At 50.2% G+C, this 13516-nt stretch overlaps 1 protein-coding gene across 2 annotated transcripts in view; it reads right to left on the bottom strand.

The window, feature by feature from the left end:
* The window catches only part of ANKH (ANKH inorganic pyrophosphate transport regulator), a 152202-nt gene that overhangs the window by 65145 nt on the left and 73541 nt on the right, over window positions 1–13516 (bottom strand). For both annotated transcript variants that reach the window (XM_064160787.1, XM_064160788.1), the window contains exon 2: window positions 7868–8084. In XM_064160787.1, the coding sequence (XP_064016857.1) occupies window positions 7868–8084 (217 nt within the window). The remainder of the gene's footprint in view (window positions 1–7867; window positions 8085–13516) is intronic.

The following is a 13516-nucleotide window of genomic DNA, read 5'->3' as shown; positions in this document are numbered from 1 at the left end:
TGGACTGTCCAGGAACAGAGTAAGCTCCAGAGCATCTGCAGCAAGAGCTCTTCTGTGTACTGCAAAGCACTCTTGTTTTGAGTGAGAAAAGAGTGACTGATGCATGATGTCTACTGTTTGCTGCTGACTGCTGCTGGGCATAATGCAGATGGTATAGAAAAAGGAGTGGAGAATGATTTGAACTTGTCATGGAGTGATCTGGACTGTACAGGAACAGGATAAAGCTCCAGAGCATCTGCAGCAAGAGCTCTTCTGTGTACTGCAAAGCAATCTTGTTTTGAGTGAGAGTGACTGATGCATGATGTCTGCTGTTTGATGCTGACTGCTGCTGGGCATAATGCAGGTGGTATAGAATTAGGAGTGGAGAATGTCATGGGTTTAGCTGAAACTGCCTCTGATACTCAAACCATGCTGCTGTCATGCTAGCTTCCAAATCAAAGTAAAGTGTTATGAGACTTGGGATCAGTGCTGGGCCCCATCCTCTTTAACATCTTCATAGATGATCTGGATGAGGGCATCGAGTCAGTCATCAGCAAGTTTGCAGATGACACTAAGCTGGGGGCAGAGGTGACTGAGCTGGAGGGCAGAAGGGCTCTGCAGCGGGACCTTGACCGCCTGCACAGATGGGCAGAGGCCAATGGGATGGGGTTCAATAGCTCAAAGTGCAGGGTGCTGCACTTTGGCCACAACAACCCCATGCAGAGATACAGGCTGGGGTTGGAGTGGCTGGAGAGCAGCCAGACAGAGAGGGATCTGGGGGTACTGATTGATACCCACCTGAACATGAGCCAGCAGTGTGCCCAGGTGGCCAAGAGAGCCAGTGGCATCCTGGCTTGTATCAGGAGTGGTGTGGTCAGCAGGAGCAGGGAGGTCATTCTGCCCCTGTACTCTGCACTGGTCAGACCACACCTCGAGTACTGTGTTCAGTTCTGGGCCCCCCAGTTTAGGAGGGACATTGAGATGCTTGAGCGTGTCCAGAGAAGGGCGACGAGGCTGGGGAGAGGCCTTGAGCACAGCCCTACGAGGAGAGGCTTAGGGAGCTGGGGTTGTTTAGCCTGGAGAAGAGGAGGCTCAGGGGTGACCTTATTGCTGTCTACAACTACCTGAGGGGTGGTTGTGGCCAGGAGGAGGTTGCTCTCTTCTCTCAGGTGGCCAGCGCCAGAACGAGAGGACACAGCCTCAGGCTGCGCCAGGGGAAATTTAGGCTCGAGGTGAGGAGAAAGTTCTTCACTGAGAGAGTCATTGGACACTGGAATGGGCTGCCTGGGGAGGTGGTGGAGTCGTCGTCCCTGGGGCAGTTCAAGGCAAGGTTGGATGTGGCACTTGGTGCCATGGTCTAGCCTTGGGCACTGTGGTAAAGGGTTGGACTTGATGATCTGTGAGGTCTCTTCCAACCTTGGTGATACTGTGTGATACTGTGATACTGTGACTGGAACATATGAAGCTTCCATCTCTGGTTGCTGCTTTCTGTTTGCAGGTTTGGAGGTGTTGGTCTTTTCTGCTGGGCTGGCATGGGTTTGAGAAGATGGGGGAGAGGTTGCTGGCTTCTACTGCTGCCTTTCAGTGCCTGAAGGGGGCCTACAAAAAAGCTGGGGAGGGACTTTTTAGGCTCTCATGGAGTGACAGGACTGGGGGGAATGGAGCAAAGCAAGAGGTGGGGAGGTTCAGACTGACGTGAGGAGGAAGTTATTCAGTGTAAGAGTGGTGAGAGGCTGGAATGGGCTGCCCAGGGAGGTGGTGGAGTCGCTGTTCCCGGAGGTGTTTGAGGCCAGGCTGGATGAGGCACTTAGTGCCATGGTCTGGTTGACTGGATAGGGCTGGGTGCTAGGTTGGACTGGAGGAGCTTGGAGGTCTCTTCCAACCTGGCTGATTCTGTGATTCTGTGCTTTGGTGGTTTCCAATCCACTGGGACCTCCCCAGCTAGCCAGGACTGCTGATAATCACAAGGAGAGCCTTGGCAAACACATCTGCCAACTCCCTCAGGACTCCTGGGTGTAACTCGTCTTGCCCCACAGACTTGGGTACATCCTGGTGGTCAGCAGGTCACTCACCACTTCCTCTTTGATTAGGGAGGTCTCCTTCTGCTCCCCATCTCTGTCTTCCAGCTCAAGGGAATGGGTAGCCAGCAAACAACTGGTCCTGATATTAGGGACTGAGGCAAAGAAGCCATGGCTACATCAGACTTCTCCTCAGCCTCAGTCCCTGTGTTCCCCCCTGCCTCCAATGAAGGATGAAGATTCCCTTTAGCTCTCCTTCTGTTGTCAGTGTATTGACAAAAGCATTTTCCACTCTATCCTACAGCAATAGCCAGGCTGAGCTCTAGTTAGGCTTTGGCCCTTCTGGTTTTGTAAAGGGTTAACCCTCCTGGGGTGTGGCCTGGACCCTGACCCCAGGTCTCCTGAGCCCTGCCCGGGGGTGAGTCTGAACACTACCAGGTGTGGTGGTTAGCCCACTCCCACCTCTGTCTAAGACCCCCTACAAAACACACAGGGACTTCCTGTGCTCTCTCTCTCCCCCTGCCTCCCTGCTTGCCAGCATCACCATCCTGCTCCTGCTGCTCTTTGTCACCACGTGGCCATCACCCAGGAGGCAGACAAACCACTGCCATCAAATCTGGCTGTGTTTACACATTCTGTACCTTCTTTTCCTTCTCTACCTCAAATACCTTCCATTTATTGTTGAAGTTTCCTCTTTTAATCTCCAAATCCAAGTGAGACTATTTACTTGGGTGTGTCTTACCTTTCCCTCTCTTCAGCTAATTCCCTTTCTTGATAAAAAAGGGGGAAGAGGGAAAGGCATCCCAGAAATTGTTATTGGTTCTATTGACTGTATTTGAGTCTCTGGGAAATTTAAACTAGAACCTAGACAGATTTGCTCCCTCACAGCTTGACTGCATCTCTGTGGTCCTCCTGAGTGGCTAATCCTCTCTTCTAAAGGCCACAGGCTCCCCTGCATCCCAGAGCCTCTCTCCTTCCCTGTTGGCCAGTCTTCTGGGACATGGCCATAGCCTGCTCCTCTCCTTTTAAGACTTCCTTCTTCTTCAAGGATTGCCCAGCTCTCCTTGACTCCTCTGTCCTCCTTGTCTCTGGGACTGTCCCCTCTCCTGCTGCAGTGTATTCCCAGCATGCAGACTGGATGTGAGGAGGAAGTTACTGAGCATGAGAGTGGTGAGAGGCTGGAATGGGTTGCCCAGGGAGGGGGTTGAGGCCCCATGGCTGGAGGTGTTTAAGGCCAGGCTGGATGAGGCTGTGTGCAGCCTGCTCTAGGGTAGGGTGTCCCTGGGCATGGCAGGGGGGTTGGAACTGGCTGATCCTTGTGCTCCCTTCCAACCCTGACTGATGCTATGACTCTATGATTTATGCTGATATCCAGTCTAAACCTCCCTGGCACCATTTTAGGCCATTTCATCTCACTCTCTGACTAGAGAAGTTCATGCAGCCCCAGAGACAGAGAGAGACTCTGTTATCTATACTTGGGTTCTTGTTACCCTCCCTTTTGTCTTAATGCAAGCATTCCTAATGTGTGGGGCTGGCTGACTCACCCCAGGCAACCCCCTGAAGGGACTTCAGTCTCCATTATCATTTGCCTGGCCCTCAAGTTACAGAGCCTCACACTTTTATGTAGGGCAACTGGGAGAGTGAGGGAGGCCAGGGCAGGATTTGCTTGTCTCCACAAGCAGGGACCTGTTTCCATTTCACTTCATCTCTTAAGTACCCTCCTCCTATCTGCTGGCAAGAGGGCAGGGCAACCTCGGATTCTTGTGGTGCCCCAGGGTGTGGCTCCACCAATCTATCTCCCTCTCACATTCCCCTGATACTTCTTAATCTTGCCAAGTGCTAATCCAGCCCTGCCACCCTGCTGAGCAGATCATTCACCTGGTCACCCAGGTGCTGTCTCTGCTTTCTTAGTAACCTAGTAAAAGATTAACAATGCTGCTTTGTTGCCAAAGACACTGATTTGAAAAGGGACCACTCTGTATGCAGGGCTTACCAGGAACACCATGAAAGGCATTATGTTAGCATACTCTTAGATCAACCATTTCTCTCCTCTGGCTGGCAGCTGTCAGGCTGGCAACTTAGCATCAAGTCAGAAACGTGCAGAGAGGCATCTTGCATCTCTACTCTTACAGCCCACTACTTACACCACAAGATAGCTTCTGAATTAACAAGATGCTTTTGACTCTGGTTAGGGAACTTCCTGTCAGGAAACCCCAAATGGCAGCAATAGCTGCAAACAGCATGAGGGATGCAAAGGCAGCAGCACATTATCTGCTGCTCCCATATCCAACTGAATCCAGGACTACTGCACTGACCAGGCTTTGCAGCAGGATTGCAAGAGAGATGGGAATGTGGTTTCAAATCCTTTTGGTCAGGGTCAACCTGATTCCTGGTTCTTGTACAGGGAGTGCCAGGAACTGCTAATGAGGACTTTGCAGATGTTCCTGGGAATGTGGTGAGGTGAGTTAGGAGCCCAGAGCTTGTAACTGCAAATTTAAGTGGTTTGGCTCAATCAGTCATTCCCTCAGAGGGGAAGCAGTAGTGGGGAGCTGGTGCTGAAGCAACAAAGCATGAATCAGGTGGGTGAGAGAGTCTGCTCTGGTATTTTAAGTAAGCAGAGGATGCAGTTTGTGAGATGTGTGCAGGCTGTAAATAACCTCTCTCACGGTTGGAAATGTGGTGATTCATTTGTGGTCACTCTGTTTCCACCACCACTTGTTTTCCTTCTGACTTCTGGTACTCCTGATTTCATTGGACTTTTTGTTCCCTGTTCCTTGTAGGGCTTTGCCAGTCCACAGCAGACAGTCCTGTCATCTTCCTTAGCCCCATACCAACAGAAAGTGGAAGAAATTCAGTCCCCTGAGCACTCTTTGTTTCGTTTCCATCTGCTGAGTGTCAGTAGCCTGTATTGGTGTCTCCTGTAGATAGCCTGTGACAAGCTTGCAGATGCTGGCTGAGCAGATGCAGGTCCTAGGAGGCTGCTTGTCAGTCACTGGATACCTTCTCTTCCTCCTGCTAGGCAGGCTGTGTATCTGTGGGTCAGAAAAAAAGTCATCAGCATCTGAAAGAGGGTCAAAGGAAACTTGAAACATAAAACTTGGCAACACCGCTCAGGCAATTGGTGCTAGAGCCTGACCAGCTCCATTCGCTCGGGCAAGCTGCCAGTCCCTGCTGTGGCCTTTGCATGTTTTCAGGCACAGGCAAGTTGAAATACCAAAAAAATGCTTTGCAGTCTGCCACCACAGGCAGCCAAAAGAGCTAAGTGAGGCTCTTTAATTCAGGATGTTAATGGATGTTAAGCACAGCCTTCTTTTTTCTTATCACTATCTGCAAAGAGGGCATTTTGGAGTTTCTGCAGGCAGCAGGGCAAAGGCAAGAAACTTATCTGGCATATATGCCAACAGCTGCCCCAAACACCTCTTGTCAATAAAATATCCCACATGGAAAGTGTCAGGTTCAACAAGGACAAGTGCAGAGTCCTGCACCTGGGGAGGAATAACAAACTGCACCAGTACAGGCTGGGAGGTGACTGCTGGAGAGCAGCCCTGTGGAGAGGGTCCTGGGGGTGCTGGTGGCTAACAAGTTCCCCATGGCACAGCAATGTGCCCTGCTGGCCAAGAAGGCCAATGGGATCCTGGGCTGTATTAGGCAGAGTGTGTCCAGCAGATCAAGGGAGGTTCTCCCGACCCTCTACTGGGACCTCATCTTGAATACTGTGTTCAGTTTTGGGCTGCCCAGTTTCAGAGGGACAGGGATCTGCTGGAAAGGGTCCAGCAGAGGGCTATGAGGATGATGAGGGGACAGGAGGGCACTGCCTGATGAGGAGAGGCTGAGGGACCTGGGGCTGCTTAGTCTGGAGAAGAGAAGACTGAGAGGGGATTTGATAAATGTTTATAAGTAACTGAGGGCTGCCAGGAGCAGGGGACAGGCTCTGCTCACTGCTCCCTGGGATAGGACAAGGAGCAATGGGTGCAAGCTGCAGCACAGGAGGTTCTGCCTCAACACAAGAGGGAACTTCTTTACTGTAATGGTCCCAGAGCCCTGGCACAGGCTGCCCAGAGAGGCTGTGGAGTCTCCTCTGGAGCCTTTCAAAGCCTGTCTGGATGTGTTCCTCTGTGATCTGTGTTAGATAGGATTGTCCTGCTCTGGCAGGGAGGTTGGACTGGATGATCTCTTTGAGTTCCTTCCAACCCCTACCATCCTGTGAGCCTGTGAAAATTGAGCTATGTCTTTCACCCGAAAATTTGATAGTTCTACTTTAAATTTTCCTTAAATCTATCATAGCTTTAAAAAAAAATCTGGACAATTAGAAAATATTTCTTTATCCAACTGGCAAAGAAAAAAAAACCACTTTGACCTGCACTGGCAGGAAATCAAGTGAGCAACTGGAATAGCAGCTCTAGGGGCTGAAGAAACATTCCAGCCAAGGTAATACGAGAGTCAAATGTACAAATGGCCCAGAGTTTGTACCAGTGACTCAACAAAGCAGCCTCAGCTGTAAACATATCGAGGAAGTGACCAACTGATACCTGATAATTCACTTTTTTTAATGCATGTATTCATAGAGATGAAATGGCCTAAAATGGTGCTGGGGAGGTTTAGAGTTGGTATCAGGATAAATCATAGAATCATAGAATCAGGCAGGGTTGGAAGGCACCATGGTTCTTCAGCATGAGAGTGGTGAGAGGCTGGAATGGGTTGCCCAGGGAGGTGGTTGAGGCCCCATGGCTGGAGGTGTTTAAGGCCAGGCTGGATGAGGCTGTGGCCAGGCTGATCTAGGGTAGGGTGTCCCTGGCCATGGCAGGGGGGTTGGAACTGGATGAACCTTGTGGTCCCTTCCAACCCTGACTGATTCTATGTTGCACTACCATCCTCCCCCCACCCACTCAGAGCTCTCAGCACTAAGGATTTTACCTGCTGAATGCAGTGCATCTCTGCTTCTTCTCCCAGCGTCTCCTGCAGCTTGTGGCCGAGGTCGATGTTTCAAGGCAGAAGGTGCAGAGGACCTGGTGCAGTTCTTGAAGACGATGAAGTTAAAGTCTTCCAAGTCCCATGGCTTTTTGCTGCTGGGGCTGCTGCTGGGGCTGACATCCCATTTCTCCAGGCTCTCAGAAACTGGCAAATCCACTCTCTGCATTACTTTCTGTATGCAGTTTGCATCTGCTTGGATGTTTTCCCTGTTTCAGAGTACACTGAGGGAGCTGGTCTCAGTTTGGCATGAACTACTCTTAGCAACTGCTTCTCTTACACAACACAAGTGGATGATGACTTGCACTAGCAGAGAGTAACACCTGACGTTTTAATGAGGATGTTGGCACCTACTTGCTTTCAGTTTTGTACTGTGAGGTAGGTAGCAAAGTGATAGCTGTGTGAGGTTAAGTAGCAAAGTGATAGCTACTGAAGGAGTACAATGGCAATGCCATCAAGTTCTGACAAATGGCCCTACCAAGCACAACTTCAAACACTGCTACACCCATTTGGGCACACCTGCTAGTTGACCTCTACACCCATTTGGGCATACACTGCTAGCTGACTGCTACCTAACAGGAAGACTGGGATATCAGCTTCATGAAACCTGTCCAACTTCACACAAAGTTCTGCTCACACATCTGACTGAAAGAGATCAGCAGCACGGGTTCATGCCAGGCTCTTAGGAGAGCCCTGGGGGTGGGAATCTGCCACTTAACAACCTACTTAAAGTAATAAAGATTGTGTGGACAGGCATGATGCCAGACCAAGAGATCTTAATCTCTTTTGCATCACCTGTTTCGCTTACAAATGCAATCTTAAGCCTACAGGTTAACCAGTCTGAAGAAGAGGGGAGGGAAGCAAATTAGAAGCCACATAAATGAGATGTGAAGTGACCTTACCTATTAAGGTATGAAATACAGCAGCTACAGCACCAGCTACCACCATGCACAAAACTGCTTTGGTCCTGTCTCGCTTGCTGTTCACAAACACCAGACCCACGTTTTTGAAGTCACTCATGGGACCTGTGAAGAACTTCATCAGGGAGTATGCCAGCCCGTAGCTAGCCAGCATTTCCACAGCATCCTCCTTGACAGCAGCGATGCCCCTGTTCAAGGCCTGTCGAGACACAGAAAGAGCAAACTAAGTAGTACGTTTGGAAGGGCACAAAAGGCAATCTTCTGCCAGCTGCTTTCTGAAGCAATAAGCAAGTTCAGCTGCCATCGTTCTCACCCTGACTTTATTTCTCTTGGGTTCAGTGGCTGGTGGCTTGTAACTTCATAAGACAACTTCCTAATTTCATATGGACAGTAAATTTAGGGTAAAAACATACTGCTGAAGTTTATAGAGGAGCTCCTGCTATACCAGAGGTCAGTCTCTTTCCCTCTTAGAGTCATGTCAGAACCTGCTAATAACTACAGATGATGTAATGGATGATATGAGACCATTTAAAGTCTGCTTTGAGACCTCTGGCCCTGCAGTGAACAAAGCAGAGTGCTTGCAGGCCACTGTGTCCAGTTCTGGGCTCCTCAATTCAAGAGAGATGTTGAGGTGCTGGAAGGTGTCCAGAGAAGGGCAACAAAGCTGGTGAGGGGCCTGGAGCACAAACCCTATGCGGAGAGGCTGAGGGAGCTGGGGGTGTGCAGCCTGCAGAAGAGGAGGCTCAGGGCAGAGCTCATTGCTGCCTGCAGCTGCCAGAAGAGAGGCTGTAGCCAGGTGGGGTTGGGCTCTGCTGCCAGACAACCAGCAACAGCACAAGGGGACACAGTCTCAAGTTGTGGCAGGGGAGGTCTGTGCTGGATGTTAGGAGGAAGTTGTTGTCAGAGAGAGTGATTGGCATTGGAATGGGCTGCCCAGGGAGGTGGTGGAGTCGCTGTGCCTGGAGGTGTTGAAGCAAAGCCTGGCTGGGGCACTTAGTGCCATGGTCTGGTTGATTGGCCAGGGCTGGGTGCTAGGTTGGACTGGCTGAGCTTGGAGGTCTCTTCCAACCTGGTTGATTCTATGACTCTATGACACAGGTAAAAACACTGACACTACTACATGCTGAAATTTCAGGAGCTCAAACTTTTTTCAGTGTAATGTGGTTTTCACTACATCCCATGCAGTTACTGAGGACATTCAACATTATCCTATGACATCTGTTATTAAATGATGCTAAATATGCATATGGCTCAACATAAACATTTTCCTTTCCTGTATTTCATGTGGGTTTGATCCTATACTCACTTCTAGCTCCTTGTAGCCTATTAAAAAGAAATGCATCACGTGTATGTCAAGACATATTCAGAGTCAACTACACTACTAGCTCATTCTAGGTCACAGAATCATAGAATAAACCAGGTTGGAAGAGACCTCCAAGATCACAGCTCACAGGATGGTAGGCGTTGGAAGGGACCCAAGGAGATCATCCAGTCCAACCCCCCCTGACAGAGCAGGACAATTCTATCTAACACAGGTCACAGAGGAACACATCCAGACAGGCCTTGAAAGGCTCCAGAGAAGGAAATCCCACAGCCTCTCTGGGGAGCCTGTGCCAGTGCTTTGTGGCCCTTATAGTACAGAAGTTCCTCCTTGTGTTGAGTCAGAACCTCTTCTGATCATCCAGCCCAACCTAGCACCCAGCCCTGGCCAATCAACCAGACCATGGCACTAAGTGCCCCAGCCAGGCTTGGCTTCAACACCTCCAGGGATGGTGACTCCACCACCTCCCTGGGCAGCCCATTCCAATGCCAATCACTCTCTCTGACAACAACTTCCTCCTAACATCCAGCACAGACCTCCCCTGGCACAGCTTGAGACTGTGTCCCCTTGTTCTGTTGCTGCTTGCCTGGCAGAAGAGACCAACCCCACCTGGCTACAGCCTCCCTTCAGGTAGCTGCAGACAGCAATGAGCTCTGCCCCGAGCCTCCTCTTCTGCAGGCTGCACACCCCCAGCTCCCTCAGCCTCTCCTCACAGGGCTGTGCTCCACGCTTCTCAACACGAGCCCTGTGGACCTAACAAGGTCCATGTTTAGGAAATGATTGCAAATGACTCACTGAGAAGTAAATGGATTGTTTCTAGAATTAAGATGAACCACAGAAAAAAGAGCAGCAAATTGCTCCAGTTTCTAGGACTGCACCAGCACAGTTCTAAAGCACTGCACAGCAAGGACAAGAATGATAGATCTCCTCTGCAGTGTGACAGCACCAATCATCTGTTACACCCAGCACACTGTTCAAACAAGATTAGCTTCCAAAAACATGCAGGATGAAATAGGACTTGTTTTCAGATGGATTTAGTTCCCACAGGCTACAGCTGATGTGTTCTGGCAGGGCCATGGCAAATAAGGCCAGTCAGGAGCATTTCACCACCCCACTCCCCAGGTCAGTCCATCCATTTACACAGCAGTTGCAGTCAGGCTTTCTCTGAATGAACAAACCAGGCACAACATCATCAGATGGTCACAGTGCAGCCCTTCGACTCAAAATGAACAGTGAGACACTGGAACACATTGCCCAGGGAGGTGGTGGCAGCTCCATCCCTGGAAGTTTTAAAGGCCAGGCTGGGTGGGGTTCGGAGCAGCCTGCTGTAGTGTGAGATGCAGGGTTTGGAACTGGATAATCTTTGAGGTCCCTTCCAATCCCCCTGACAATTCTGTGATTTTGTGGCAGTCTTCTGACTTACTTTTTTTCCCCTTCTTTTGACTTACTTTTTTTTTCCCTTCCAAAGAACATGTAAGCAAGCAGCTCCTACTGGCTTCAAAACAAACTGCATCCCCATGGCAGAATGAGCATTTTCCTGCTGTTCTTTTCCACTATTAGAATCACAGAATCAGTCAGGGTTGGAAGGGACCACAAGGAGCAGCCAGCTACAACTCCCTGCCGTGCCCAGGGACACCCTACCCTAGAGCAGGCTGCACACAGCCTCATCCAGCCTGGCCCCAAACACCTCCAGCCATGGGGCCTCAACCACCTCCCTGGGCAACCCATTCCAGCCTCTCACCACTCTCATGCTCAACAACTTCCTCCTCACCTCCACTCTGAACCTCCCCACCTCCAGCTTTGCTCCATTCCCCCCAGTCCTGGCACTTCCTCAGAGCCTAAAAAGTCCCTCCCCAGCTTTTTTGTAGCCCACTTCAGATGCTGGAAGGCCACAAGAAGGTCACCTGGGAGCCTCCTCTGCTGCAGCCTGCACAGCCCCAACTCTTTCAGTCTGTGCTCACAGCAGAGCTGCTGCAACCTCTGAGCATCCTCCTGGCCCTGCTCTGGACATGGTCCAACATCTCCACACCCCTCTTGTCACAGGGGCTCCAGACCTGGATGCAGTGCTCCAGCTGGGGTCTCACTGCTGTGAGATATGATGAATTGTTGAAACTGCAGCAGCACTGTCACCATCACAAAAAAGACACAGAAAAATCACAAGTTATCCATCATGGGCATCTGCCAATCTCTTTTCTGCAGTGTGCTCTGACCTGAACACTTGAGGGTGCAGCTATTTTTACTTGTTTTTTCTCCAGCTTGTCCCTTCCTGAAAATGCCATGTGTGAGACAGGGAGTATCTGCAGCCACTCTGTGCAGTGGTGTCTGAGGTGTAGCTAATTCCACCCATTGCCCCGGTAAAAGTTCAAGAGGTATTTAAACTTCAGATGTCAAACCCACCAGAGGGTGCATAAAACAGTCCTCAACTTGTGGAAAAGACAGTGCCCTCTGAGATGAATTGCCAAGTTTAGCTCTCATGTGTGGTGATGCTTGTGATGACATAATTGATATCAAGGTGTATGCAGAGAACCACAAAATCACAGAATCAAGCAGGTTGGAAGAGAGCTCCAAGCTCATCCAGCCCAACCTAGCACCCAGCCCTGGCCAATCAACCAGGCCATAGAATCATAGAATCATAGAATCAACCAGGTTGGAAGAGACCTCCAAGATCATCCAGTCCAACCATGGCACCAAGAGCCTCATCCAGGCTTTGCTTCAACACCTCCAGGCACGGTGCCTCCACCACCTCCCTGGGCAGCCCATTCCAATGCCAATCACTCTCTCTGACAACAACTCCCTCCTAACATCCAGCACAGACCTCCCTCAGCACAACTTGTGACTCTGTTCTATTGCTGGTTGCCTGGGAGAAGAAACCAACCCCATCTGGCTGCAACCTCCCTTCAGGTAGTTGCAGACAGCAATGAGGTCTGCCCTGAGCCTCCTCTTCTGCAGGCTGCACACCCCCAGCTCCCTCAGCCTCTCCTCACAGGGCTGTGCTCCAGGCCCCTCCCCAGCTTTGTTGCCCTTCTCTGGACACCTTCCAGCACCTCAACATCTCTCTTGAATTACAGAGCCCAGAACTGGACACAGCACTCAAGATGTGGCCTGACCAGTGTCAACCAGACCATGGCACTAAGTGCCTCAGCCAGTCTTTGCTTGAACACCTCCAGGCACAGTGACTCCACCACCTCCCTGGGCAGCCCATTCCAATGCCAATCACTTTCTCTGCCAGCAATTTCCTCCTAACACCCAGCCCAGACCTCCCCTGGCACAACTTACATAAGAGAGTTATTCTCTTCTCATTTAAACTTCCTAAACATTTTAAATATCCCTGTTGCTGCTGCCAGCAACAGGTAAGCAGCTTTAGATTATGCCACCAAGAGGGTTCCTTAAACATGGCTTTCCCCTCTTTCCTTTTGTCAACAGGGAACTATTTCTGGCAGCCTCGGTTTAAAGAGAAACTACTGACTAAGTCCAGGCAGTTTGATTTAAAAGCTTCTCATCACATGGAAACAACTGAACTATCTCCAGCAGGAGTGCTCACTGCCTGCTTTGGGTAGCTACAGGCCTGCGGAGGAGGTGACCCTGTCCTGACCAGGGAGCTGGGATGAATGCGCTGGAGGGAGTAAAGAACTACGGCGCTTTGACTCCTTTGCAGGCAAACAAGGGTCAAATCTTAGTGCTGATAACTAAGGTATCCACCAAAGGACAGCAGACAGAGTCTCTCATTTTCTGACTGTACAGGCTGAACTCTGATCTCCTCTGTATGAACAAATGACAGCTAATTACATACTTCTGAGCAGTTCCCCACAGAGTTACACTGGGTACCAGGCAAGGGAAACTGTCAAAGTCCAAACAGACTTCTGCAAGGAGTCTGTTGCCACTCATTTATACTCCTGTGGAATGGATGGCTGACATGATGAAATGCTCCAGAACCTACCCCTGAAAAAGCAACCATTTTAAACACTTCCTTAGAAAGATCCTCAGAAAGTAAACAGTGAATAGGGCTGTGTATAGGTACAGCCATAGAATCAACCAGGATGGAAGAGACCTCCAAGCTCATCCAGCCCAACCTAGCACCCAGCCTTAGCCAATCAACCAGACCATGGCACTAAGTGCCTCAGCCAGGCTTTGCTTCAACACCTCCAGGGATGGCAACTCCACCACCTCCCTGGGCAGCCCATTCCAATGCCAATCACTCTCTCTGACAACAACTTCCTCCTAACAGGCAGCCTAGACTTCCACAAGAATAAGGAGCATTTGTGATTATGTTACAGCAGTGTAGCAAACTCCATGATGAAGGAGTCTCTGTT

The sequence above is a fragment of the Pogoniulus pusillus genome, chromosome 21 (assembly GCF_015220805.1).
Source record: "Pogoniulus pusillus isolate bPogPus1 chromosome 21, bPogPus1.pri, whole genome shotgun sequence".
NCBI classification, from domain to species: Eukaryota; Metazoa; Chordata; class Aves; order Piciformes; family Lybiidae; genus Pogoniulus; species Pogoniulus pusillus.
Note: the sequence above shows the minus strand (reverse complement) of the source record. Positions and strands in the feature narration are given on the sequence as shown.